The 27,634-nt window shown below is 42.9% G+C and overlaps 1 protein-coding gene and 1 long non-coding RNA gene across 3 annotated transcripts in view; one reads left to right on the forward strand and one right to left on the reverse strand.

Annotated features, from left to right (window-relative positions):
- traf3ip2a (TRAF3 interacting protein 2a) overlaps nt 1-27,634 on the reverse strand; it is a 59,169-nt gene that overhangs the window by 7,912 nt on the left and 23,623 nt on the right. The window contains exons 1-5 of one of the 2 annotated variants that reach the window (XM_069887633.1): nt 24,725-24,813; nt 19,421-19,623; nt 18,009-18,097; nt 9,878-9,946; nt 4,709-4,825 (exon numbers count right to left, since the gene is read on the reverse strand). In XM_069887633.1, the coding sequence (XP_069743734.1) occupies nt 4,709-4,825; nt 9,878-9,946; nt 18,009-18,097; nt 19,421-19,592 (447 nt within the window). In that variant the 5' untranslated portion in view covers nt 19,593-19,623; nt 24,725-24,813. Of the gene's footprint in view, nt 1-4,708; nt 4,826-9,877; nt 9,947-18,008; nt 18,098-19,420; nt 19,624-24,724; nt 24,814-27,634 lie in introns of those variants that run through there. The other variant, XM_069887632.1, reaches the window with a different exon arrangement.
- On the forward strand, nt 270-27,447 carry LOC138737112 (uncharacterized). The gene is made up of 4 exons (XR_011340773.1): nt 270-335; nt 9,344-9,432; nt 11,062-11,215; nt 26,387-27,447. It is a non-coding gene; the product is annotated as an uncharacterized lncRNA (long non-coding RNA).

Consider the following 27,634-nt stretch of genomic DNA (forward strand, 5'->3'; position numbering starts at 1 on the left):
GTGTCTGAGAAAGTCCTATCACTAGGATAAGATTTAAACCATTTCAGGGCTGTCCCATCAACACTTACCCTCTGCTGGAGGCGATCTATTAAAATAGTGTGATCCACAGTATCAAACACTGCGCTAAGGTCCAGGAGAATTAGAATGGTGGAGCTCCCTGAGTCAGTGGTGAGGAGCAGGTCATTGCATACTCTTAGTAAGGCTGACTCTGTGCTATGGTGGGCCTTAAAACCTGACTGGAATCTTTTGGATATGTTGTTTTGGTGCAGGTAGGGCAACAATTGGCTGATTGACTTTTTCGAAGACCTTTGACAAGAATGGAAGATTAGAAACAGGTCTGTAATTTCCAAATCCAAAAAACAAACCCTTTTATTTACAATTAGAGAACTATTTATAGTATTTACGATGCCCTTGGTCCTGAGGGAACTCTCGCGAACCCTCTCACACACATATGACTGGATTAGTTGATTGATGGCTCAAGTCCCGAGAATCGGTAACACCCACTCCTGGCGACGGTGGGGTCACTCTGTTTAGGGCATCCTCGCACCTCCCCCTTTGAGTTGGTTACTCATATCAGTGAAGTCTGGGATCCACTTGGAAGGGCTTCACTGGCCTCCAAAATCTTTGAGACTTCCTTACAGGTTCCAGTGATGTCGAAGGCAGAGGCTTGTTTCCACGTGATTGGTGATTCAATGATTTCTGATCTTCGAATGTGTCCAATAGAGCATCCAGGCTGATTTGGGCAGGTGTTGTTTCAGCGACGTTGCCTTCTTTTGGTTGCAACTGGTTGGCATGTCTGGTCCATCTGTTTTGTCCAATTTGTATATGGTAGAGAACATCTCCAATTTTTCTTAGGATTCTCCCCATCTGCCCTACATCAAACTTATCTCAGCGTTTCTGCACCAACATGCTTCTTTGGATCCACACCAGTGATTGTACTGTTGTGCCATATCATAATCTCTCAGTCCAGATTCTGGTCTTTGTGAAAATATGTCGTATTTTTCTACCAAAGAGGTCTTCAGAAGGTGAAGTGCCACCTGGAGTTTGTGGGTTTGGAGTGATCCTGTAATTTAACAAGAATGTCTGCAGTATCTCCTTCGTTAGCCCCTTCCCCTTGGCCTTGTTCAGAGCTCGTTTGAACATATCCACAGAATGTTCTGCTTGACCATTGGACTGAAGATGATATAGATCTGAGTGAATGTGCGTGATGCCATATTCCTTGCTTGCAAAAAAAAAATCGAAGCCGGCTGCAGTGAATTGAATATGGACTTGAGTTCCATGATTGTAGTTGGTCAGGCTACTTTGATGATCTCAGGCAATTTGGAGTATGCGTCCACTACAATTACTAGTAGTACTCCCCATTAACTGGTCCTGCAAAGTCAATATGAAGACTATTCCATGGTCCACTTGATTGAGACCAGGAATGTAGATTTTTCTTAATGGGGAAATTTGCAGCCGAGGCACATCGGACACATGACCATCCATCAGAGACCAATAAACATCACTTCATGCAAGTGCATTCCCTCGAATCGTTCCAGGATATCCACTGTGAAACAGTTTGAGGATTGTAGATTGCAGAGCTTTGGGAATTACAATCCTTTCTGGAAACAAAAGTCAGCCATTAGTGATTGCCAATGTTTCCCGTCTTTTGAAGAATGGCTGGATTTCCATCCGTGAACAAGTTTTAGGCCACCATGAACAATGATAACGCATTATCTCTTGTAGGAGGTCGTCTTCGCTCTTGCTTGTCTGACTCCTTCTGCTGTGACCAGCAGTGAGTTAACAACATCTTTGAATACCTGGTTGACCTCTGCGAGGTCTGAGAGTTCTGCGATAAGAATATCTTCCGGCTCTGTTTCCTGCTCGCTCATGAGTCATGACAGTGCATCAGCTTGCCCGATACTTGTGGTCGGCAGGAATTTAATTTTGAAGTCATAACCAAGTAGCATGGTTGCCCATCTTTGCAGATGATTTGCCGTGTAAATTGGAATTCCTTTCTTTGAACCAAATACTGCTAGGAGCGGCTTGTGATCTGTGAGAAGAGTGAATTGCTGTCCATAGAACATTTTTTAGTGTTTCTTCACTGTAAAAACGATTGCTTGAGCTTCCTTTTCAATTTGTCCATAGCTACGCTCTGCTGCTGTTAGAGGGTGTACTGTGTGTGCTATATGGTCTTTTGATTCCCACCTGGGAATATGTGACAAATGACTGCACCCCGTCCGACTGTGATGGATCTGAAGCTATGAAAATCTCCAAGTTTGGTTCGTAGTGGGTCAAAAGAAGGTTCAAGTTCAGCATCGACTCGACTCGATTGAACGACTCTTGACTTTTTGATGTCCATTTCCATTTGCTACCCGTGGTAAGGAGCTTGTTGAGTGGATCACGGAGTTCATATATCTTCGGCAGATATGAACTGCAGTGATTGATAAGACCCAGGAATGAACCTAGTGTGGTCATATCTGTGGGTGCAGGCATGTGCTTGATAGCATCAGTGTTTTGTGGATCTGGCCTCCGTCCATGATCAATGATAAAACCTAGATATTTCAGTGACTTCATGAAAAATGTGCATTTTTCTGGATGCACTTGAAAAACATAGTCTGTCATGTAGGACAGAACGCAATCAAGACAATCAAACAATTCTTGAGCATATGCTCCCATTACCAGGATGTCATCTAGGTACAGTGCAGGAACATTGTTCAACATTGTGTCTATGATCTGTTAAAAGATAGCTGGAGCAGTCTCCACTCCAAATGGTAGACATGTGTGTCTGAACAGTCCACGGTGCGTGTTGATGGTTAGCAATTCCTTGGATTCGTCATCAACCTCCACCTGTAAGTCAATCTTTACAAAGCATTAGCAAAGAGGTCATCAGGCAATGGCAGTGGGTATTCTGCATTCAGGCAATGGCAGTGGCAATTCTGCATTCAAACCAGTTGAGAAATCAGCACACAGTATGGAGCCATTCGATTCTTTTCACCACCATGGTAAGTGCAGCCCATGATGAGTAGTTGACCACTTCAATGACTTCTTCATGTTGCAGCCATTCCAATTCGTGCTGCGTATGGGTCAGGTCATTTTGGGTTGAACGTCAGCTTCATGTTTGGCAGAAGACAGAGTTTCACCTTCATTTTAGTGCATCGTCCGAGGCCTTTGTAAAATTCCATTGCATGTTGTTGCTTTAGTTATACCAGCAACTTTTGTGGGGTATTTGCCGCTTATGGGCTATGTGCCACTTTCAACTTGTGACAGATATTGTTGAGAGTCTGGTCCAGAAGGTTCAACCTTTTGATCCAGTCGAGAACCATGAGATCGAGGTTAGGACATTTGACATGTTCCATTTTCTTCTGCGCCATTTCAGCTGACGGAACAATCAAGTGAACCTAACAATTCCAGGGTCCTCTGGAAGCATTCTGTGCCATACTTTCGCTTGGAGTCACCTCTGGCTGACTAATCACTTTCCATGTTTTCTTTGATATTAGGATAATATCAAACCCTGAATCAATTTGAAGCCTCACGGGGTTGCTGTTAATGTGCACTTTCACATATTTCCTGCATTTGGCGTTGGCCACCTTGAAAGTCGCTGTGATAGGTTTCACTTTTGAAGTGAACTAATCAGGTGTTTCCTGTCTTCCAGCTCTACAGCATTCTGCTTTATGCCCCAGGTGCTTGCATTTACGGGCACTTATGAGCGTAGTGCCACTCACTCCAGTTCCAACACGCACTGGGTTGTTTGGCTGGGCGGGTCTCACTTTTGTTTTGTCTAGTGGGGTCTACTGACTTGACTGTCTGGACACAACCACTTGAAGATGGTGCCGCTTCCACCGTTTTGCTGTTGTGCTTCAGATTAATTAAGCATTGGCATTTGGCTGTTAATCTTTGAAGAGTCATTTCTGGGTTGAGAATGGATTGTGGACAAGAAAGTTAGCCAGTATAAAAAGGAGGTGGTGGGGGGGGGGGTGAGGCAGGGCCAGTATATGATTAGTGGGCTAAGGATAGGTGAAGAATGATGGACAGAAGGAGCCAAGTGGGGGGGGGGGGGGTAAGAGAAGGGACAGGGGAGCAAGTGAGTGATTGGTGGCAAACAAAGTGAGAAACAAAAACAATAATTTAGTGGGCTGCTTTGTCCTGGATGGAGTTGAGCTTTTTGAGTGTTGCTTGCTGTGCACTCATCAGCCACATGGAGCATCTACCGTCACACTCCTGACTTCTTCCTGGTATCCAGTCGTTAGGCTTTGGGAAGGTCAAGAAATGAGTCACGCACTGCAGGAAACCCAACCTGTCGATTGCCAGTAGATATCCCTATTGTAATCTTCCATCAGACTGACACTTCTAGTATGTGAACATAACCTGGCAGTTTTCACTCCATGCCTGATTGCTGTCTAAGTCTTGCTACATGCAAGCCATGTGGCTGCTTCATTTGCTGAGGAGCCGAGTATTGATTTAAATACATTGTGCTGCAATGAACAGACATTTCAAACTCATGACAGAAGGACGGTAACTGATGAAGCAACTCAAAATATCGGCCCTCGGACACTATAATAAACACCACGAAATGCTCAAAAAGCATTTTGGTGTGTTTACTACAATCACAGCATCTGCAGCCTATCATGTTTCACTAGGCCCTTGGACGCAGCCCTGGCAAACTCCTGCAATAATGTTCCGGGGCTGAGATCAATGAACCAACAGGTCATGTACCGAGACTGCTCACCATTCTGTGGATGTATTTTGTGTGTAAGCTGTGCTTATCTTTCATTTGCTCTGATCCAGTTCCTTCGATATCCTGCTTGTACTTTGGACTAATCACCACTACAATCAACATTTCACTCTGTAATCAAAAAGGGGAAACTGCTGAATGATCTCTGTCAAAAACAGTTCTATTGTCAACACAGCCATTGCAAGAACAGAACATTTATTTAATCTCAAAACTTTTCCCCATCCTCAAAGGTTTACCTGTTTGTTTTGAGGAAATGTTGAACAAGAAAGCCTGCGGAAGCTGTCATTGCAATTGAATAACACAAAAGTGGGAGACACTCAGCGAGTCTTTGCTACATAATGATCATGGACTTACTGAGTTCCAGAATCAGAATTTATTGTCATGAACATGTCACAAAATTTGCTGTTTTGCGGCAGCGTCGCAGGCGCAAATATTGCTATAAATTACATTTTAAAAATAAATACATAAGTCCACTTGTGTATTGAACTACAATCAGAGATTGTTTAGTGGAATGAGGAGCAAAGTTTCAACTTCATTAAAAGATTCAAAACAACAATTTACATCGCAAAAAGGCATAATTACATTTAATTTAAAAAAAAATCATACACCATTCTTCCTAGAAGATGGGGAACTTGCTTCAGTGCTATTTGGGAGAGTGGAAACCCTCTTGCCTTTCATAGAGTCGTACGGCATAGAACAGGCCCAATAGGCCAACTTGTCGGTGCCAACCAAGTTGGCCTTCTGGGCTGGTCCCATTTGCCTTCATTCAGTCCATGCATCTTGCCTGCATTTTGAGTCACGTCATGAGATTAATCCTCACACTGATGTCCAGGCTGACACTTTACTGCAGTGTTGAGGGTGTGTTCTCTGGTGTAAGACATTGAAACTCAGCTTTTAAGATGGACAAAAATAAAAATCCACACACTCCCTTCTACACGCATGGGTTGGTCTTAAACGATCACCATAGTTTTTTAAGAAGTGATCAGCCACAGTTTTGGGTCAAGGCTAAGATTTTTAAAAAATGTGAAGTTAAATTTATAAAGAAGGGAATAACCTGGAGGAGGGGCTCAGAGTTAGGGTATAGGTCAGAAGGTGTGAGGGAGAGCCAGTAGAGGGAAGATCACTGAGAATGAAGGGGAGGGATGTAAATAAAAGCCAGAGAGAGAAAAAAAGTAAGTGCAGAAGTAGGTAAAGAAGGGACCATAAGACAAAAAAGCAGAAATAGGCTATTCAGCCCATCGAGTCAGTTCGGTCACTTAATCATGAGCTGATCCATTTTCCCATTCAGCCCCACTACCTGGGCTTCTCCTCACAACTTTTGATGCCCTGGTTATTCAGCAACCTAACAATCTCTATCTTAAATACCCCCAATGACCTGGCTTCCACAACCACGTGTGACAACAAATTCCATAGATTCACTACCCTCTGGCTGAAGAAATTCTTCCACATCTCTGTACTAAGCAGACACCCTTCAATCCTGAAGTTGTGCTCTTTTTCCCTCGAATCTCCCACCATGGCAAAAATCTTTCTACATCTACTCCGTCCATGCCTTTCAACATTCAAAATGTTTCAATGAGATCTCCCTTCATTTTCCTAAATCCCAATTAATACAGGCCAATAGCTGCCAAACACTCCTCATATGATAACCCTTTCATTCCCGGAATCATCCCTGTGAATCTCCTTTGAACCTTCTCCAACTTCAACACACCTTTTCTTAAATGAAGAGCCCAAAACTGCTCAAAATACTCACCAGTGCCTTATAAAGCCTCAACATCACATCCCTGCTCTTATATTCTGTTCTCTCAAAATTAATGCCAGCATTGCGTTTAGCTTTAGACATGCAGCACGGTAACAGGCCATTTCAGCTCATGAGCCCGTGCCGCCTAATTACACCTGATTGACCTACACCCCCGGTACATTTTTGAATGGTGGGAGAAAATTAAAATTAGAACTCCTGGGGAAATCCTTGCAGACTCAGTTGGATCGCACAAACTCCTTACAGACAGAGCAGGAATCAAACCCCGGTCCCAATCGCTGGCACTGTAAAGGCAATGGGCTAACCACTCTGCCAACCACCATCTCAACATTCAAGTTTATTTTCAGGTCATCCTGCACAAAGACTCCCAGGTCACTTTGCATCTGGGTATTTTCAATTTGCTCCCCATTCAAAAATCCTTTTGCAGTTTCTGTGTCTAGCAAACCACTGCATGTATATATTTATATGTTTGGGCACCCCCATTGGGTGACTGTACCTGTGGCCCCCTTCCACAGTCTCCTGAATAAAGGTGACTATTCCACAGCCCCATCCACAATGCAAGACAGTGGAGCAGCAAGGATGTGCCTATCGGTTTGCTTAACTTCAGTCTTTTGGAGTAATTGACGGTGCATCAATTTTATTTGCTATAGTTTTTATAATGGAGCAGATCCAGAAACCAGAAAAGCAGGAGATCACCTGAGGCATTGACCAACTTTGAATTCTGGCTACGTTGTTTCGAGGCAGTCCTGCAGGTATCTTCAGCCATCGTGCGGTCAGAGACCGACAAATTACAGGTACTGCGCTCCCGAGTCGGCACCCTGGTGTACTCGATGACCAGCGATGCCGCGTCGCATCACGAGGCCATGGACATCCTAAAAGGCCAGCACCTACGAAAGATTAATGAAGTCTACACCAGGCACCTCCTGGTGACCCGAAAGCAGTGACCCAAGGAGTCAAACACTGAGCATCACCGAGCCCTGCAAACGCTCAGGAGGGCCTGTGAATGTAAGGCCATGATGGCTGGAGAGTACATGGAGGACCTGATCAGGGATGTCTATGTTGCAGGGATCAGGTTGAATTACCTCCACCAAAGACCATTGGAGCAAGGGAAGCTCAGCCTGTGGAGAGCAGTCGAGCTTGCAGGTTCGACGTAGGTGGCCCTTCAGAATATGGAGGCATACTCAACCGACAATGCGGCCGCCTCGTGGTTGCCCGAGATGCCGCCATCTTGGGACATTCCACTACCCCCTCGCCCCGCTAATGATCCGACCTCAGCGGGAGTACTCCGTGAATGGCTTCTACCACCAGCGCCAGGTTCCGTCAGTGATCAGACTCCTATGTTTCAATAAGCTCACTTCTCTAAACACCAAGGAGCATTGGGCCAATCTGCTCAAAGATCCCTCATAAAATATCCCTTTCATGACGGGAATCAAATGGAGAAACATCTTTGCCCTGCCTCCAAGGCAGAAGGTTACTTGATAGGACGTACTTTTCCAGCATCCCCCAGTCTAGCCCAACAAGGAAGCCTTTGCCCGTCCCTCATTCCAATGATCAGTGACTTCCTCCATGTGCTCCAAATCCTGATGATTTCATTCTCTTCGCTGCAGCTATGCCTGTTAGAGACTCTTCACACCCAAGTCCCAATAACTACCCTTTTATCAAGCTCTGTTGCAGACTCTGGCAACAGGGCAGCATTTACACACTGCTGGGAGAGACCAGGGGAAAGTAACAAAGGCCGCCTTTAAAAATCCGAGGCCTTTCTGGGGCCACAACTGTTGGTTTCAAGTCTGGTGACCACATTTTAAGAAGTATATAAAGTTTCTAGAGAATAGCAAAAAAAAAAATCCACTAAGACAGTCCCAAAGAGGAGAATTTCAGCTGTAACATTAGACTAGAGGCATGAAGATTATCCACAGAGAAGGAAGGTTGAAAGTGGATTTAATACAAGAAAGGAGAAGCCTCTGTGTCCAGGAGAGACAGATTTATTGTTTGGCCAAAGGGAGATCTCAGGAAAAATAGTTTTACATATTAAGTGGCTATGATCTGCAACTTACTGCCCATAGGGAACAGAGTTAATTGGTAGAGGGAATTACAGAGGTGGAGAACTGACATTGATGGGATGGAACTGTTGATATTGCTAGGGATGGGCACATTCTCAGTGGAGGAAACAACCTCCTTCTGTGTGATAACAATTCTGTGCTTCTGGTTATTGATTTTACTGGTGTCCATGGGAATCTTGAATTATAATGGTGACCAGAACCAAAAGAAAAAATGCAACATGGCCCATTTGACTGTAAAGGGACAGGGAAGTTCTGAGGGTATTATATAAATCAAATTACTTCCTCCCAGTGGCTGCTTAAAACTGAACTGAAGTAATTGAAAGCAAGAGAATTTGGCCATGCTGGGTTTCATGGGTGGTAGGCAGGTGGTCATTTGAGGGCGACAGCCAGAATTGACCCTAGTGACCACTTGACGACTCTCAGGAGAGGGAACATGAACCGATTCCTCTCCCCTCCTTCACCCAAGGTCTCGGCCGTTGCTCCCACTAATGTAGCAAAGCAGGTTTGCCAATTGGACCCTGGACGAATCAGGTGCTGCATTAGCCTATCAGCAGCGTGGGAGATGATGTGTCTTCAGGAATGACCCAACAGAATACATAAAAATTCAGTGTTTTAGGAGAATTTACTCAATAGGGTTTATTCTTTAAAAATAGAATTGGTGGAGTTATTATATCTCACATGCTTTACAGCAAATGAAACCTTTTTTTAATTGTAGTCATTCCTGTAACATAGGCAGCCTGTTCGCACATTGCAAGCTCAAACTAAGAAAGTGCGTTCCTATGATAACTCCAATGCCCTTCTGTGATGTTACAGACAATGAAGGGGGTTGGGGAGCTCCGATCCCTCTAACGCACACACGTTTTGCAACCAGTGCACAAAGGAAATGAACGTGCACACAAAAGGTTAGTTGTTAATAATGTAGTAATGTAGCAATTAATAATATTATGCAATCAGACTTGTATTAAATTAAAACATGCCAATACAGTTTTATTAGCCATGAGAGATGGGCTGTGCCAAAATTATCTTGAAACATTTGCACAAGCATTCAGTGCGCACCTACTTTTGTCACAGGAAAAAAATTTGCACCATGGACGATTTTTGCGTACACAGACTACTAAAATTCAGAGGGAACATTGGTGGGGAGAATTTCAGTTTGGAAGTCTCAACAGAAGGAACAAACCTCTAGCAAGTGTACATTTCCTTAGAACTAACGTGGAAGCAAAAATACAGTATATGTTTAAGTTCTGTAGTGGAACCTGAACCCAGCAACGTTTGATCCTGTGGCGAGCATTAATGCCACATTTATGGTTGAATTTATGACCAGTGCCAATACAATCTAGTACTCACATTGGTCAGGTATCCTTCCATCCACTTGATAATGCCTATGCCACGAACAGAGTCCTCAAAAATGTCAATCTGTAGAGCAAGGGAAAAACTCAGACTGATGATCCAATTGTGACATTGAAGTAATTTTGAATGGAACCACTTTTCTAATGGAGGAAGCAGGTGGGCAGTGTGTGCAAATTCCAAGGAGATGCAATGTTTACCTTTTGGAAATGTTGACTGAGGAATAAATATTGAGCAGGATACCAAGTATGACCTGCATTTAAATTATGCCATCTAATTCTGTTATTTCTACCTAAAGCACCAAAGGTTTCATCATCTCAGCCAAAAGGATAGTGTTAGCCTCCATTTTGTGCCCAAGTCAATGGAGTGTGACTTGACCATGAGAGAGAACAGTTCACTGAGCCACAGTCAACAGAAGTTAAAATTGATGTAATACTATATGGTTTATGCCCAGTACCTTTTATCTTTACATTCAACAAAAGGCCATGCATATCAAAAGTCTTTCGATTTGTTGCTTTTCTTTTCCAAGCAACAGAAGTTTATGTTTTTTTTGTCTTAGAATAATAAAATCTTAATTCTGAGATGGCCTTTTAGCCTGTCAAGCTTATGCTAGCTCTTTGAAAGAGCAACAGATGCTTATCCTATTTCTTTTGCCATTTATCCTGTTAACTTCTGTAGTGGAACCTGAACCCAGCAAGGTTTGATCCTGTGGCGAGGCACCAGTTCAATTCCCTTTTCCCCCCCGAAATTGTTCTGTATACTGTCAGCTTCAACCACCTACTTAGATTCAAGATCATAACAAATTCTGGAGTGAAAACAACGCTTAGCTCCACTCTAGAACCTCTGATACCTTGCACAGTTGACAAAGGGCAATTACTGGAGGTAGCATTTCCTTGGGCAAAGGTCCATGAAGCTAAATGGAAACCGATTTTATTTTCAGATGTGGATTTTGGACTTTATCCTTTTTTTAACCCATTTACTCAGATCTAGACATCACTGGTAAAATTAACATCTATTGCCCCCACCCCACCAATTGCCCTTGAGAAGATGTAGGTGAACTACTTAAAACAATCTCTCATGGAAACATTAAAGATTTGTATAAATGGACACAAAGGATTGATGAATCCTCTAGACTTTTAATATCAGTCTTTCCAAAACACATCACTTCTCATCTTTTTTTGTAGAGTGGCTCCAGGGATGAAGGACTTCAGCAACAGGGATCTTCAGCAACCTTAACACTACTACTTCACCTGATCCTGACGATAAATTTGGGACTGTCGCTGTAAGAAGAGGAGTGAGTGACTTGGGAGGGCAATGAGCATTGGGAACCAGTTTTTGGTAAGTGTATTTAAAAAGGAAGTGGAGGGCAATTTAAGGGTTAAACAGAATGGTGATTAGTGGGAGTGAGTACTACATATATGGGACAGTGAGAAATAAATGAGGGGAAGTTCAAGCAGAGCAGTGAGTGTGTGAGTGGCTTAGAGTAGGAGTGTGACTTTGACTCGTGAGCTTCCTCAAGCAGAGGCTGAGAGATGAGCTTGTTTCCAGTAAGGTAAGGCCAGGTAAGACCTTTGCATTTAAACAAAGAATAATTAATGGAGACAGCAGCGAAGGCAGTAGAATGCTCTGAATGCAGCATGTGTGAAATCTGGGAAAGCACAATTGTCCCTGTAGACTACACCGGCAAGAGGTGCAGCTCCTTGAATATTGAGTTGGGGAACTGGAGCTGGATGAACTCTGGATCATTCGGGAACAGAGGCATTGATAAAGAGGAGCTTCAACCCCAAAGTGAGGAGACAGGTAGCTTGGTAACTGTTGAGAGAGGGAAGGGGGTTAGGTAGACAGTGCAGTGCACCCCTGTGGCCATTCCCCTTAACTGCAAGTATACTATTTTGGATACTGCTGGGTGGGGGACTATGTACTAGGGAGAAGTTATAGTACTCCTGTCTCTGGCATAGGCTCAAAAAGGAAGAGGGAGAAGAGGTGATGGTGACTGGGGACTTGTTGGTTAAGCAAATAGATAGGAGGTTCTGTGAGTGAGATTGAGGCTCCCAGATGATATGTTGCTCTGAGGGGCCAGGGATGTGTGTGATTGAGTTCATAGCATTCTGGAGGGGGAGGGTGAGCAGCCAGATCTCATGGTTAGACATAGTTAGAAGTGGGGGAATGAGGTCTTGAAGAAGGAATATATGGAGTTAAAAAAAGTTAAAAAGCAGGACCTCAAGGGTGGTAATCTCAGGATTGCTGCCTGTGCCATGTGCCAGAGAGGGTATAAAGAGGAAACTATGGCAAATGCATGCTTGGCTTATCAAGGAATTAAGATCACAGAGAATAGACCCAAACACAGAACTCAAAGTTAGGCAATGATCAGAATCTTTACAAGGCATCACAGGTTTAGAACACATGTGGTCAAACAGTGAAGGCAAACAAATCAATGGGGTAAGGCAGAGGTGGGTCCGAAAAAACAGTCCAAAGATCAAAAATCACTCACAAATTAGGCTAACACTAAGGAAGAATACTTGCAACAAAAGGCTGAGATAAACTGGCAGAGAGGGCACAGCTTATGTATACAAAGGGAGGGGTGGATAGTAAGACCCAGGTGGGTAATCAGACACAGGTGAAACACATTAAGGCAGGGGAGGTAGTCACACAGGAGGAAAAATCAAAACCTGAACAGACGAGACATGACATGGCTCAAGGGGTTCAGATTCGTGGATCATTAAGATCTCTTCTGGGGAAGGTCTGACCTGAATGAACAGGATGAGCTGCACCTGAACTGGAAAGGGACCAGTATCCTGCTGAAACTATTGGGGAGGGTTTAAACTAGTTTGGCAGGTGAGGTGGGAACCAGAATGTGAGGGCGGAGAATAGGGTAGAAGGACAAAAGCATGATGCTATGTGTTCTGAGTTTGTGAGAAAGGACAGGTGGGGGACAAAACATAAATGTAGTCTCAGTTTGAGGGGTTGAAATGTGTCTATTTCAACACTAGGTGTATTAGGAATAAAGGATATAAACTTAGAGCATGGATCAGTTTGTGAAACTACGATGTTATGAGCATTACAGAGACTTGGCTGGAAGAAGGGCAGGATTAGTTGATACAGGAACCGGGGTTTAGCTGTTTTAAAAGGTGTTGTGGGGGAGGGAGGGGAGTAGCATTACTGATCAGGGATAGTATTACGGCTGTAGAAAGGGAGGATGATGCAGAGGGGGTACCCACTAAGAGGCACAGTTGACAAAGGGCAATTACTGGAGGTAACGTTTCCTTGGGCAAAGGTCCATGAAGCCAAATGGAAACCAATTTTATTTTCAGATGTGGATTTTGGACACACCTGAGGGTGTGGGCAGAAGTTAGAAATAGGAAGGGAGCTATCACTGTACTGGGAGTAGTCTATAAGGGCCCAAATAGCCCTTGGGATATTAAGAAGCAGAAAAATAGGCAGATTTTGGAATGGTGCACGAAATACAGACAGGGCTGTTGTTATGGGAGATTTTAACTTTCCTAATACAGACTGGTACTTCCTGACTACAAAAGGGATAGATGAGGTTGAATTTATCAGGTGTGTTCAAGAAGGATTCCTGACACAGTATGTGAATCGGCTGACAAGAGGAGAGGCCATACTGGATCTAATTCTGGGTAACGAACCTAGTTAGGTGGCGGACCTCTCAGTGGGGGAGCACTTTGGTGAGAGTGACTACAACTCCCTGAGCTTTAGCAGAGCTCTGGACAAGGATAAAAGTAGTCAAAATGGAAGTGTTTAATTGGGGAAGGGCTAATTATGATGAGACAGGAACTAGCGAGTGTAAATTGGAAACAGACGTTCAAGGGTCAAAGCACAGAACTAATGTGGAGGAAGTTTAGGGACTACTTGTGCTGGGTCCATGATAGGTTTGTCCCACTGGGACAAGGAAATGATGGTAGGAAAAGGAAACTGTGGTAAGTGAGGCAGCTGGTCAAGAGGAAGAAGGAAGCAGGAAGGATTATATGGTAGCTTGAGAAATTAATTAGGAGAGCTCAAAGGGGACATGGAAAGGCCTTTGCATGTAGGATTAAGGAGAACCCCAAGGTGTTCTATGCATATGTGAAAAACAAGAATGAAGGTGGGGCTGCTAAAGGATCAAGCACATGTGCCTGGAGGCGGAGGAGATTGGAAAGGTCGCAAATGAATACTTTGCTTCAGTATTCGGAAGAGAAAAGGACCTTGATCAGGGTGAGGTCGGAATAGAACAGGTTTGTTGCTGGACGATGTTGAGATGTTGGATCTTCTTAAAAAATTAAGATTGATGCCCCCAGGGCCAGACGTGATATACCCCAGGCTGTGGGAAGTGAAGGAAGAGATAGCTGGGGTAGCATGGGATCCATGGAACCTTGGCTGTATGGATAAAAAAATTGGTTTGCATGTAGAAAGCAGAGAGTAGTAGTGGAGGTCAGCGACTAGTGGAGTTCAGCAAAGATCTGTTCTGGAACCCCTGCTCTTTGATTTTTATAAATGACCTAGATTAAGAGGCGGAAGGATGGGTTAGTAAGTTTGCGGATGATATGAAGGTTGGAAGACTTGTGAATGGTGTTGAAGGTTGCCATAGGCAGGATGCAGGTTTTGGCAGAAAAGTGGCAGATTGATTTCAATCCAGGTAAGTGTGAGGTGATGCAGTTTGGAAGGACAAACCAGAAAGTTGAGTACAGGGTTTATGGTCAGAACAGTGGGACTTCGGGGTTCAAATCCATATATCCCTCAAGGTTGCTGCACAGTTTGACAGGGTATTTAAGAAGGCCTATGGAATGATGGGCTTTATGAATAGGGAATTGAATTCAGGAGTAGAGAGGTCATGTTGCAACTCTACAAACCTCTGGTAAGAGCACACTGAGAGTATTGTGTTCAGTTCTGGTCACCTCATTATAGGAAGGATATGGAAGCTATGGAGTGGGTACAGATGAAATTTATCAGGATGTTACCTGGATTGGAAAATAAGACTTATGAGACAAGGTTAGCAGAGCTGGGACTTTTCTCTTTAGAGCGTAGAAGGATGAGAGGAGACTTAATGGAGATTAAGATTCGGTAAGGCTACATAGGCTGGACAGACAGCACCTTTTTCCCCAGAGCAAACACTAGAGGACATGTGTACAAAGTGAAGGGAGGGAAGTTTAGGGGAGATATCAGGGGTAAGTTTTTTTAAACAGTAAGTTGTGGGTGCCTAGAATACCTTGCCAGGGATGGTGGTGAAGGGGCATTTAAGGGACTCTTAGATAGGCACATGGATAGAAGAAAAAGAGGGTTACTGGGCAGGGAGGGTTGAGTGCATTGTTTTTTAAAGGAATGTATGGGTTGGCACAACATCAAGGGTCAAAGGGCCTGCACTGTGCTGCAGTGTTCTATGTTCTTCTTTCCTGCCAACAGCACTCAGAGCCTAGCCATCTCAAAGAATCACTGCCTTCAGGCACAGAGGATACAAAAAAATTCAAACCCTAGGCAGAGTCCAAAATAGTTGTGTCTTTACACTGAGTCAATGGCCCATATTTAGTCTTGAAACTGAGGAAATGGCTTCTCAGCATCTAACCTGTCAGTCCCTTTCAGAATCTTACATGTTTAAATGAGATCAACTTTCATTCTGCTAAACCTCAGTGAAATTTAGATTCTGCTCCTCAATCTGCTTCTGATGACACACCAGGTCATCAAACCAACACCTATCTTTTTATTTGCTATATTTTTGCATCGCCTGCAAACTGCACAATTGACCCCCAAGCCTGGGTCTAGCTCGTGTGAAACATAACCTCAAGCCAATTCCCAAACCTGATAAAAATCACACATTCACTATTATCCTCTGTTTCCTGTCACTAAACTAATGTTTAAATCTGTGGGCATCTAACTTCATAAATATTAAATATAGTGCATTTGCATTTGGATTGTTCAACAACTTTCTCTGTGAAAATACATAGAAACATAGAAGATAGGAGCAGGAGTAGGTCATTCGACCCTTCGAGCCTGCTCCGCCATTCAACGAGATCATGGCTGATCTTAAAGTTCAGTACCCCGTCCCCGCCTTCTCTCCGTAACCTTTAATACCTTTATACTGAAGAAATAGATCTAATTCCCTCTTAAATATATTTAATGAACCTGCCTCTACTGCCCTCTGTGGCAATGAATTCCACAGATTCACCACCCTCTGGGTCAAGAAATTCCTCCTCATCTCAGTCCTAAATGGTTTGCCTATTATCCTCAAACCATGGCCCCGGGTTCTGGATTTTCCCATCATTGTGTCCAGTCCTGTCAGAATTTTATAGGTCTCTATGAGATCCCCTCTCAATCTTCTAAACTCCAGCGAGTACAATCCCAATTTGCGCAATCTTTCCTCATAAGTTATTCCTGCCATTCCAGGTATCAGCCTGGTGAATCGCCTCTGCACTCCCTCCATTGCAAGAACATCCTTCCTTAGATAAGGTGACCAAAACTGCACACAATACTCCAGGTGGGGTCTCACCAAGGCCCTATACCAAGGTATCCTTGTTCCTATACTCAAACCCTCTTGATATGAAGGCCAACATACCATTTGCCTTTTTAACCGCCTGCTGTACCTGCATGCTCGCCTTCAGAGACTGATGTACAAGTACCCCTAGGTCTCTCTGCACTTCCCCATCTCTTAATCTATTCCCATTCAAATAGTAATCTGCCCTCCGGTTTGTATTACCAAAGTGGATAACCTCACATTTATCCACATTGTAGTGCATTTGCCATGTATCTGCCCAGTCCCTCAATTTATCCAAATCACACTGGAGCTTCCTGACCCCCTCTTCCGTGCACACAACCCCTCCTAGCTTAGTGTCATCTGCAAATTTGGAGATATTACATCCAATCCCCTCATCCAGATCATTAATGTAAATTGTGAACAGCTGGGGTCCCAGTACAGATCCCTGTGGCATCCCACTGGTCACCGCCTGCCACTCAGAAAACGAGCCATTTATCCCAACTCTCTGTCTTCTACCTGCCAGCCAGTTCTCAATCCACATCAATACTTTGCCCCCAATCCCATGAGCCTTGATTTTGTAAGCCAGTCGTTTATGCGGGACCTTATCGAAGGCCTTTTGGAAGTCCAGGTACACCACATCCACTAGCTCTCCCCCATCTATTTTACCTGTCACCATCTCAAAGAATTCCAATAGATTTGTCAAGCACGATTTACCTTTTGTAAATCCATGTTGACTCTGTCCGATCCCTTCTCTGCTAGTCATATGCTCCGCTATTACATCCTTAATAACGGATTCCATCATTTTGCCCACTACTGATGTAAAGCACACCGGCCTATAATTCCCCACTTTTTCTCTACCCCCCCTTTTTAAGTAGTGGGGTAACATTAGCTACCCTCCAATCCATGGGTACTGATCCTGAGTCTATCGAGTTCTGGAAAATAATTCTTAAAGCATCTGCTATCTGAATGGCCACTTCCTTAAGTACCCTAGGATGTAGATTATCAGGCCCTTGGGATTTATCTGCCTTCAATCCCATCAATTTCCCCAAGACCACGTCCTTAGAGATACTGATTTCTTTCAGTTCCTCATAGTCCCTATGTTTCCCAACATCCTTGGGAGGTTATTTGTATCCTCTCTTGTAAAAACAGAACTAAAGTAAGAATTTAATTGGTCTGCCATTTCCTTATTCCCCATTATATATTCCCCTGATTCCGACTGCAAAGGACCTACTCTGGATTTCATCAATCTTTTCCTCTTGACATATTTATAAAAGCTTTTGCAGTCGTTTTTTATATTTGCCGCAAGCTTACTTTCGTAATTTATTTTTGCTCTCTTGATTAATCCCTTTGTCCTCCTTTGGTGCATCTTGAACTGCTCCCAGTCTTCGGTCGTGGTACTTTTTTTGGCCAATTGATATGCTCTCTCTTTGGACCTAATGCTGTCTCTAATTTCCCTTGTTATCCACGGTTGAGTCACCTTTTTTGGTTTATTTTTATGCCAAACCGGTATAAACGATTTTTGCAATTTCTCCATTAGATCTGTGAATACACCTGCAATGCTATTAAGAAACAAATAGGCAAAAGGAATTGACATTGTTGGCCCTATACATTGCAGCACCATTTCTGTAGAAGGCACAATGTGAATGTCTTGTAAATGAGAAAATTACTTACTGCTGTCTCAAAGCCATTAATACGGAGGAAGTTCACAAAGAAACAGATTTCGTTGGCTGTGTCCAAAGAGTATGTTACAAATACCTTTCCTACCAAAAATAAGAAAACAGTTAGATCAATAGTTAGAGTGGCACAGTTAGTGTATCAGTTAGTTCAACGCTGTTACAGCGCCAGCGACATGGGTTCAAAATCGGCGCTGTCTGTAAGGAGTTTGTACATTCTCCCTGTGTCTGCACAGGTTTCTTCCGGGTTCCTCCCACCATTCAAAATGAACGGGGGTTGTAAGTCAAAATAAAACACAATGCTGGGGAAACTCAGCAGGTCAGTGTACTTTATATAGCAAAGATAAAGACACATCACCAATGTTTTGGGCTTGAGCCCTTCATCAAGGTATGAAAAAATGTAGACAGGCACCTATACAAAATGATGTGGGCAGGTGCAATTGGGTAGCACAGGCCAAAAGGGCCTGTTCATCTAATTTTATTGAGCACCTCTGCCCGCTTCAATAGCGTGGTCTTCCCCAGTGGTCACCCATTACAATTCTCCATCCCATCCCCTTGCTGACATGTCTGTCCATGGTCTCATGTACTGCCAGGCTGAGACCACCCACAAATTGGAGGAACAACACCTCGTCTTCCGACTGGGCACCCTCCAACCAGATGGCATTAATATCGACTTCTCTGGGTTTCGTTAAACCCCACCCCCAGCTTCTTCCTCTGTCGCTTTTCCCTAGTTCTCTCCATTCCATCTCCTTTCGCACAAACATGAGAAGTTCTTGCCTCTTCCCTTATTATATCCAATGGACACCTTCTGTAGGTCTGGATTCCCTCCCCCAACCAGTATTATCTGAGATTTCCTCCTTCTGGCTCATTCTGTTCATACCTTGAAGAAGGGCTTTTCGGTGTGTTTTACCTGGTATTGTGCTGTATGCCTAAATTTTAAAAATTACATTTAAAATTTAAATTCAAGCCATTCACATTCCGCTGTTGATTCCTGCTAGTTATTCATAGCTGAATTCTATGATACTCAAGACAAAATATTAAAGGTTTTCTCACCAATCCAATGACAAAATTCTATTTCTATAAAACTGCTTTAAACCAATGGAAATATCTTGAAAGCATATTTACTATTAAAGGGGCAGGTGCATGTTTTTGCCAAGCAAGGAGCCAACACCTGATCATGAGTGGGTCCATACTTAATGGCCATTGCATAGGCAATAAGGCGAGCATCAATGTCTTTACCAGGAGCTCTGAGATATTTAATGATCTGTTCCTATTTCAATATGTGTGGAAATGGGAGCAGGAGGATCCAATGATAACATTTCCAGTGAAAGGTGGATGCTCTCTGATTTTAGACCAATATCCTGGAATACTGGTTCTAGAAGAATAAATGTAAAATCACAAGGTACTTACGTAATGCATACGGCAGATTAATTGTTCTCTGACTGTCACATCTTTTGATGCTGTTGGTGGGAACATTTTGTACATTCGGGGATGGAGGAGTATGGGATATTTCATTACATGCAGAGTGTCGTTCAATCTGAGGACCAAGATCATCAAAAATTCCAGGTCGCTCCCCACTCATCCTTCTGACATTTACAGGATATAGATTTTCCCTGAAAGAAAGGACATTATCTTCATTGGTGTCAGAGAAGATTGATGAAGGAAATTGAGTTGATATCATCTGTGTGGGTTTTCAGAAGACGTTGGATAAAATTCATGCACAAAAGGCTGGTTAGCAAGAGTGTGGCCCCTGAAATGAAAGAGTCACCAGCACTATGGATAAGAAATTGGCTTAAAGGGAGAAAGCAGAGACAACAGTTTGGCACCCAGCTCCCCAGGGTAATGCTGTGGACGTTGGCATTATTGATGTTGATATCTGTCTGTTGACTTAAGATGTGTGTCAGAATCAGAATTTTTTGTTATGGACATGCCATGAAATTCATTGTTTTGTGGCAGCATCACACAGTGCAAACATTTATATAAACCACCTTTCAAAAATAAATGAAAATAGTGCAAGAAAAAGACAGTAAGGTCTATCGTGTATAAACCTTTGATGTCTGCTATACATGCAAAGTAAGATTAAGTAAGGTCTCTGGCATGGAGTCTGGTACTGCGGCTAGGGAGGGAAGGGGAGAAAAAGAGGCAAACTATTGTGATAAGTAGTTAGGAAGACAGGTTCTGTGGAGGAGATCGTGAGTCCCAGATGTTATGTTGTCTCCCCGGTTCCAGGGTATCTCAGATTGAGTTCACGACATTCTTCAGTGGGGAGGGTGATCAGCCAGATGTCGTGGTCCAAATAGGGACCAATGACATAGTTAGGAAGGGTGAAGAGCTCTGCAAAGAGAGTTCATGGAGTTAGGCGTTAGATTGAAGAAGAGGACCTCCAGGGTAGTGATCGCAGGGTTGCTTCCTGTGCCGCATGCTGGTGAGGTTAGAAATAGGAGGATAAGGCAGATTAACGTGTGGCTGGGGACATGGTGTTGTAGGGTTACAAGATCACTGGGATCTGTTCCAGAAAAGGTGGGATATGTACCAACGGGATGGATTGCAAGTGAACTGGAAGGGTATTAATAACTTTGCAGGTAGGTTTCTTACTCTTGTCTCAATGGATTTTAACTAGATTTGCAGGGGGTGGGCGACCAGAATGTTAGAGAAGTTAGTGAGAAGAAGGAGGATGCGAAGACTGGATGTATAGACAAACATCAAAGGTTTGTACAGGATACAAATTTTCTCAGGTGCATTTATTTTAATGCAAGGAGTGTTGTTAAAAATGGTGATGATCTTCGGGCAAGGATTGAAACATGGGATTATGACATTAGTGACACTTGTTTGCAAGAGGGGCAGGACTGGCAGCTCAATGTTCTGAGGTTCTTTTACTTCAGAAGTGATAGAGGGGAGGGGTGAAAGGGGGAGGAGTGGCATTGCTAGTCAGGCAAAATATCTCAGCTGTGTGAAGTCAAGACAGCCAGGAGGCTTTGCCTACTGAGGCTATATGAGTGGAGTTGAAGAATGGGAAAGGTTTAACTACACTGATAGGGTTGTATTATAGACTATCCAATAGTCAGAGAGAATTGGAGGAGCAAATCTGTAGAGCAGGGTTTCCCAACCAGGGATGCTCACACCCCTTGGGGGTGCGAGATAGCATTCCAGGGGGTGCGAGATAACATTTCAGTTTCTTTTATAAATCCATACTCCTTCAATTTGGATAATATGTCGGATGATGAAGAGCTGAAGGAAGATCTTATTGAACTGCGCACAAATCCTGTTCTTGAAATGCAGTTTGAAAGAAAAACTTTGGAACAAAGTTGGTGTTCGGCAATGGACATGTTTCCAAGACTTTGTGAAAAAGCACGAACTGTGCTCATCCCATTCACGACGACATACTTATGCGAGTCTGGCTTTAGGGCCCTTTTGTCAATCAAGACAGAATCTAGAAATCGCTTGGGTGCACAGGCAGACCCGCGGATTGGTATCAGCAACAAAGTGCCACGTTTTGAAAAACTCAAGCAATAAACAGGAACAAAAGAGTCATTAAATTTAAATTGGCTTTTGAACGTTTGAACATTAGTTCTTTAATTTTTTTAAGAAATCTCATGCATGAATGAAAATTTAATTTTTTTGTAGGGTTTATGCAACTTTTAATTTGTTGTAATATTTTTTCTTTTCCATATATTTCATTTTTGTTTATATATTATATGTTTGTTTTGGTCACTTTCACCTTTATTCTTAAATAAATTATTACTTTAAGGGGTACGAGAACATACTAAAATTTTTTAGGGGTGCGGGACATAAAAAAGGTTGGGAACCACTGCTGTAGAGAGATAGCAGATCGATGTAAGAAGCAGAAAGTTGTGATAGTAGGAGATTTTAACTTTCCACATATTGACTGGGACTCCCATACTGTAAAAGGGCTGGATGGCTTGGAGTTTGTCAAATGTGTTCAGGAAAGTTTTCTCAATCAATATATGGAGGTACCAATGAAAGACGATGTAGCTCTTGATCTCCTATTAGGGAACCAGACAGATCAGGTGACAAATGTATGTACAGGTGAACATTTTGGGTCCAGTGACCATATTATCATTAGTTTCAAGTTAATTACGAAAAAGGATAAATCTGGTCCTCATGTTGAGATTCTAAATTGGAGAAAGGCAAATTTTGTGGAAATGAGAAAAGATTGGAAGAGTGGATTGGGATAAGTTGTTTTCTGGCAAGGGTGTGTTCAGTAAGTGGAGGGCCTTCAAAGGCAAAATTTTGAGAGTGGAGAGTTTCCATGTTCCTGTCAGGATTAAAGGCAGTTAACAGGCAGAGGGAACCTTGGTTTTCAAGGATATTGGTGATATGATTAAGAAGAAGAGAGAGGTGTACAACCAGTATAGGCAACAAGGAGCAAATGAGGTACTTGCAGAGTGTAGAAAATGTAAGGAAAACAGGAAGGCAAAAAGAAGACATGAGGTTGCTTTGGCAGATAATGTGAAGGTAAATCCAAAGGGTTTCTACAAGTATATAAAGAGTAAAAGGATAGTAATGGACAAATTGGTCCCCGAGAGGATCAATGTGGTCAACTATATGTGGAGCCTCACATAATGAGAGAGATGTTAAACGTTTTTTTTTTTTGCATCAGTATTTAATTGGGAAACTGGCATAGTCCATAGGAAGGAAACAAACAGAAGTGTCTTGAAACATATAGAGATTAAGAAGGAGGTGGTGCTTGCTGCCTTACAGCGAATAAAGGTAGATAAATGCTCCAGGCCAGATATGATATTCCTTCAGACCTTCAGATTAATGTAGAAATCTAATTTTCAATTGATATGTGACATATATATGATATGATTTGATAATTGTTATCATTAATATACTTCTGTAAAGGGTTTTTGTTAAACTCAATAAAAATATTTTATAAAGAAATAAAAGAAATTGCAGGGGCCCTGATGAATATATTCAAAATGTGAATAGCCATGGGTGAGTGCCAGAGGATTGGAGAGTAGTTCATATTGTCCCGTTGTTCAAAAAAGACTCAAAAAATAAACCAGGTAATTATAGGCCAGTGAGTCTGACATCAGTAGCAGGTAAATTATTGGAAGGAGTTCTGAGAGATAGTGTATATATAAGTATTTGGACTGTCATGGGCTGATTAAGGACAGTCAGCATGGCTTTGTGTGTGGTAGGTTGTGTTTAATTAATCTTGTAGAGTTTTTCAAGGAAGTTTCCAAGAAAGTAGATGAAGGAAAGGCTGTGGACGTTGTCGACTTGGACTTTAATAAAGCCTTTGACAATGTCCCACATAGGAGATCAGAAGGTTAAGACACTAGGTATCCGTGGAGAGGTTGTAAACTCGATTCAAAATTGGCTGTGTGGGAGAAAACAGAGAGTGGTAGTGGATGGTTGCTTCTCAAACTGGAGGCCTGTGACTAGTGGTGTGTCTCAGGGATCTTTGTTGGGGCTGTTGTTGTTTCTTGTCTATATCAATGATCTGGATGATAATGTAGTAAACTGGACCAGCAATTTTGCTGATGACACAAAGATAAGAGGCGTTGTGGACAGTGAGGAAGATTTGGACCAACTGGGAGAATGGACCAAAAAATGGCTGATGGAGTTTAATGCAGACAAGTGTGAGGTGAAGCATTTTGGAAGGGCAAACCAAGGAAGGACGTACACTGTAAATGGTAGGGCACTGAGTAGTGCAGAGGAGCAGACCTGGGAATAAGGATACATTGTTTCCTGAAGGTGGCGTCGCAATTGGACAGGGATGTAAAGAAAGCTTTTGGCATCTTAGCCATTACTATCCCTTACTAATCACAGAGCACCTATGGAGTAGGGAATACTTAAAGTGGTATGTGAGTGGAAAGAAAAAGGTTGAGAACCACTGCTTTACACTGAGCCAATGACCCGAATTCTTGATTCTTGAAACCGAGGAAATGGCTTCCCAGCGTTTACCCTGTCAATCCCTCTCAGAATCTTACATCCTTAAATGAGATCAACTTTCATTCTTCTGAACCCCAGTGAGATTTGGCTTATGCTCCTCAATCTCTTCAATTGTACTCGTCATCTCAGGATTCAACCCAGTGGATCCAAACTATCCAAATCTTGTACCTACAGGATTGTAATTTTGTGACATATGTTCACGACAATAAACCTGATTCTGATTCGTAGTCCTTGGCCCCTCTCTCTCTATCACTTCTCAGCATCTTTCTCTTCTGTCCTCTCCCCTGTATCCTCCTACTACCCCTTGCTTTGTTAGCCTATGCTCCTCTCTTTAGCCCCATCTCCCACACATTATTCTGGCGGCGACCTGTTTTCCACATTGCTGATTAAAGGGTCTGTGTCCAAAATGTCGTCTGCCTTTTACTTCCTATGGGCACTGCATGACCAAGTTGGTTTTATCCAGCACAATGAACCCCAGTACATGCAGATTTTCTTGTTCAATTACTGGTAAAACCTGCTAGATTTATTCTCTGCATACATGAACTTAAAACAGAGGTGTGAACCTAAGCCTTTCTGCATCTTGAGCTCGATCACCAGTGGATGATCTTTTACTTCCCTTTCCATCTTACTGACTGCATTCTTTAATTTCTTTGAATATATGTTCTACTTTTAGAACCATAGAATACTACAGCACAGAAAGCAGTCCTTCTAGTCTGCGCTAAGCTATTTTTTCTGCCTAGTCCCACCGACTTGCACCTGGACCATACTCCCCAACCCCTCCCATCCACGTACCTGACCAACCTTTTCTTCAATGTCAAAATTGAGCCTGCATTTTCTGAAATTCAGCTGGGAGCTCATTTCACGCTCCTTTATTAGACAGCAGTGTTGTAATCTACTCCTTTGTTACAGGAAGTGTTTTCTAAAGTTTGTGAGGTCAAGCTGATCTGCAGCGCCCCCAAAATTTCCATCCTCAAGAAAGGGAGCCTGATATTGTGTGGGTGCAACTATAAACCGCAGAGCAGGTTTATTCAAAATTAGGAGCTGTGGTAGGCAAGAGTACAGCTGCTTGCAATATTTTCTTTACCCACATTCTAACTCCTATTCTTCACTTCCTCCTGGGTGGAGTCAATTCAGATTTGATAATTTTGCCAATTCTGGTCATATAGAATTCATCTGAGTATTTTACTGTGTAACCTCTTGAATTGTGTTGATTAAGGGAGTGAGTGCTGGGTTATTGAAGTACACCAGAAAGCAAAGTTTCCAGTTCAAGCAAAAAAAATTATTGGCAACTGCTTTGGTCTGCAATGAATTCTTTTCCACTTAATTAAAACTTTGCAGAAATAAATGCGCATGCTGCCTTCAGGAGAGTGGATTTGAGGTAAAAGCATCTGGCTGAGCATTAAAAATCTGTGCTGATCAACTAACCAAGGGATTCATGGATACCTTCAATATCTCACTCCAGCAGGGTGTTGTACCCACCTGTTTCAAATATGGGTCCCTCATACTGGTGCCCAAAAAGTGCGTAGTGACCTGGCTTAATGACTATCGACTAGTAGCACTTACATCAACAGTGATGAAGTGTTTAGAAAGGCAGGTGATGGAGCAGATCAGCTCCTGTCTGAGCGGTGACATGGATCCATTCCAGTTCACCTATTGTAGAAACAGGTCTAGGGTAAATGTCATCTCACTAGCCCTGGAACACCTGGACAGCAAAGACGCATGCATCAGGACGCTCTTTATTGGCTACAGTTCAGCATTTAACACCGTCATCCCCTCAAAACTGATCAGCAAACTCCAAGATCTGGGAGTTAACACCCCACTGTGTAATTGGATCATGGATTTCCTCACCTCCAGACCACAATCAGTGAGCATAGTTAAGAACTTTTCCTCCACAATCTCCATCAGTACCAGAGCACCACGGGGCTGAGGAACTCAAAAGTGAAGGTTCTCATGGCTATGAGCCTTGGTCCCACTGACCCATATATTGAGGCTGCCTGCTCAGCAAGCCACCCACTTGTTGAGTACCTTCCAGCAGTTGGGTACCAGGGAGCTGTTCCCTTCTCTACACAACATGATTCAATCTGGCCCAGCACAAATGCAAAACAGTCAATGAATCCCTTTGTGGGAAAGGTTCCTCCGAGGTGATCCCACAGTCTCTGCTACATCTCATTTGCTTTGGGAAGCTGAGCTTTCAATGGTGGTCACTGAAAAACATTAGCAATCAAATGGATCCCCGAGAAACTAGGATGTGTTAAAAATTACTTTGTGACATTATGGCATAAAATGTGTGTGCTTCACATGTTGTCCAGGGACCATTTAATTTCAGTTAAATCCATATCCTTTTCCTATTTCATTGAATTTTGTTCCTTTTTAATGGCTCCTTTGATATATGTGACCAAAAAAAAAGAAAAGAAACCTCTTTGTATAATTTTCTCTTATTCCATTCATTGTCAGGAAACTAAATCTTGGCTGCCATTCCAATAGAATGGGCTTTCTGCCGACAAGCATCTCCATACAGACAACTGCTACAGATGCAATACCACAGATGGAAGATTAAAACAAATATCTCAGGAGCTCTGCAAGAACATTCTGTGCTTAAAAAAAAAGGCACAAGGAAATCAATTTAACATATTCTTTAGTGTTCTGTTCTTTCATGAGATGGGCATGATGGTGGGATCAGGAGAGAGATGCCGGAAGCCGTTCCTGAGTCTGGTGATGGGGGTGAACCAGCATATATAACTGTGACACTGTCATGCCCACTGCACTTAGATGAGGGAAAAAGAGAATACTTACTGAGCCAAGAGTACACAAATCCTGGCAGTGGCTCAGAAGGATGTGTCTCCAAATTCTGGGCATTGCTCCACAGTTCCTAATTCAAGCTGTGCCACGAGGTGAGGGCTAAAGTACCCTGACCAAATATTGCAAGTTACATCTCTCCTGCATTACACGACATCAATTTCCATATCAATTGAACTGAGAATGCACCACAGAGATCTTCGCACCATTTTTCAATTTATTGGAAATTGTTGATCTGCTGCCTACCAAGGGAAACATCAACCTAAGATTCATTTCTAAGTCCTTTCACTCCCATCTTTAATCTGCTTTGGGATGGAAATCTGCTGGACTACTTGTGAACTTCTACCCAGATCATTGGTGGTAGACCTCTTTCATCTGAACGGGACTAGCAAGGGGACAACTAGGGTGGGTTGCTAGTGATGTCCATAGAAATGCTTTGCTGCAGAATATAAAACACCAATACCATACACACAATTGGAGTGTCTGAATATAGATGAACTTGATGCTATTCCAGCATCAGTGATTCAGGTTCAAATCTGGCACTGTCCACAAGCAGTTGGTATGTTCGCCCCGTGTTCCCATGAGTTTCCTATGGGTGATCTGGATTCCTTGCACGTTCCAAGGACATATGAGATTAGTGAGTAGATTGGTCACATGACTGTATTTGGGTAGCTTGGGTTCACGCTGTACCTCTAAATAAAAAAAATTAGTAAATGCAAGTTGCAGAAGCGTGCAATTAACTTGGGAGTAGGAGCAGAATAATGATCAAATTGCTTGCTGCTTCATTGTGAAACCACCAGGAACAGCTTGCATCATTATCTTTCCCATCCAGCGTGGAACCTCAAACACAATGGAAATACATTCCAGTCAACACCCTTCCCACCACCAATCTTCCTTTTTCACCCA

Source organism: Narcine bancroftii, chromosome 6 (assembly GCF_036971445.1).
Source record: "Narcine bancroftii isolate sNarBan1 chromosome 6, sNarBan1.hap1, whole genome shotgun sequence".
NCBI lineage: Eukaryota > Metazoa > Chordata > Chondrichthyes > Torpediniformes > Narcinidae > Narcine > Narcine bancroftii.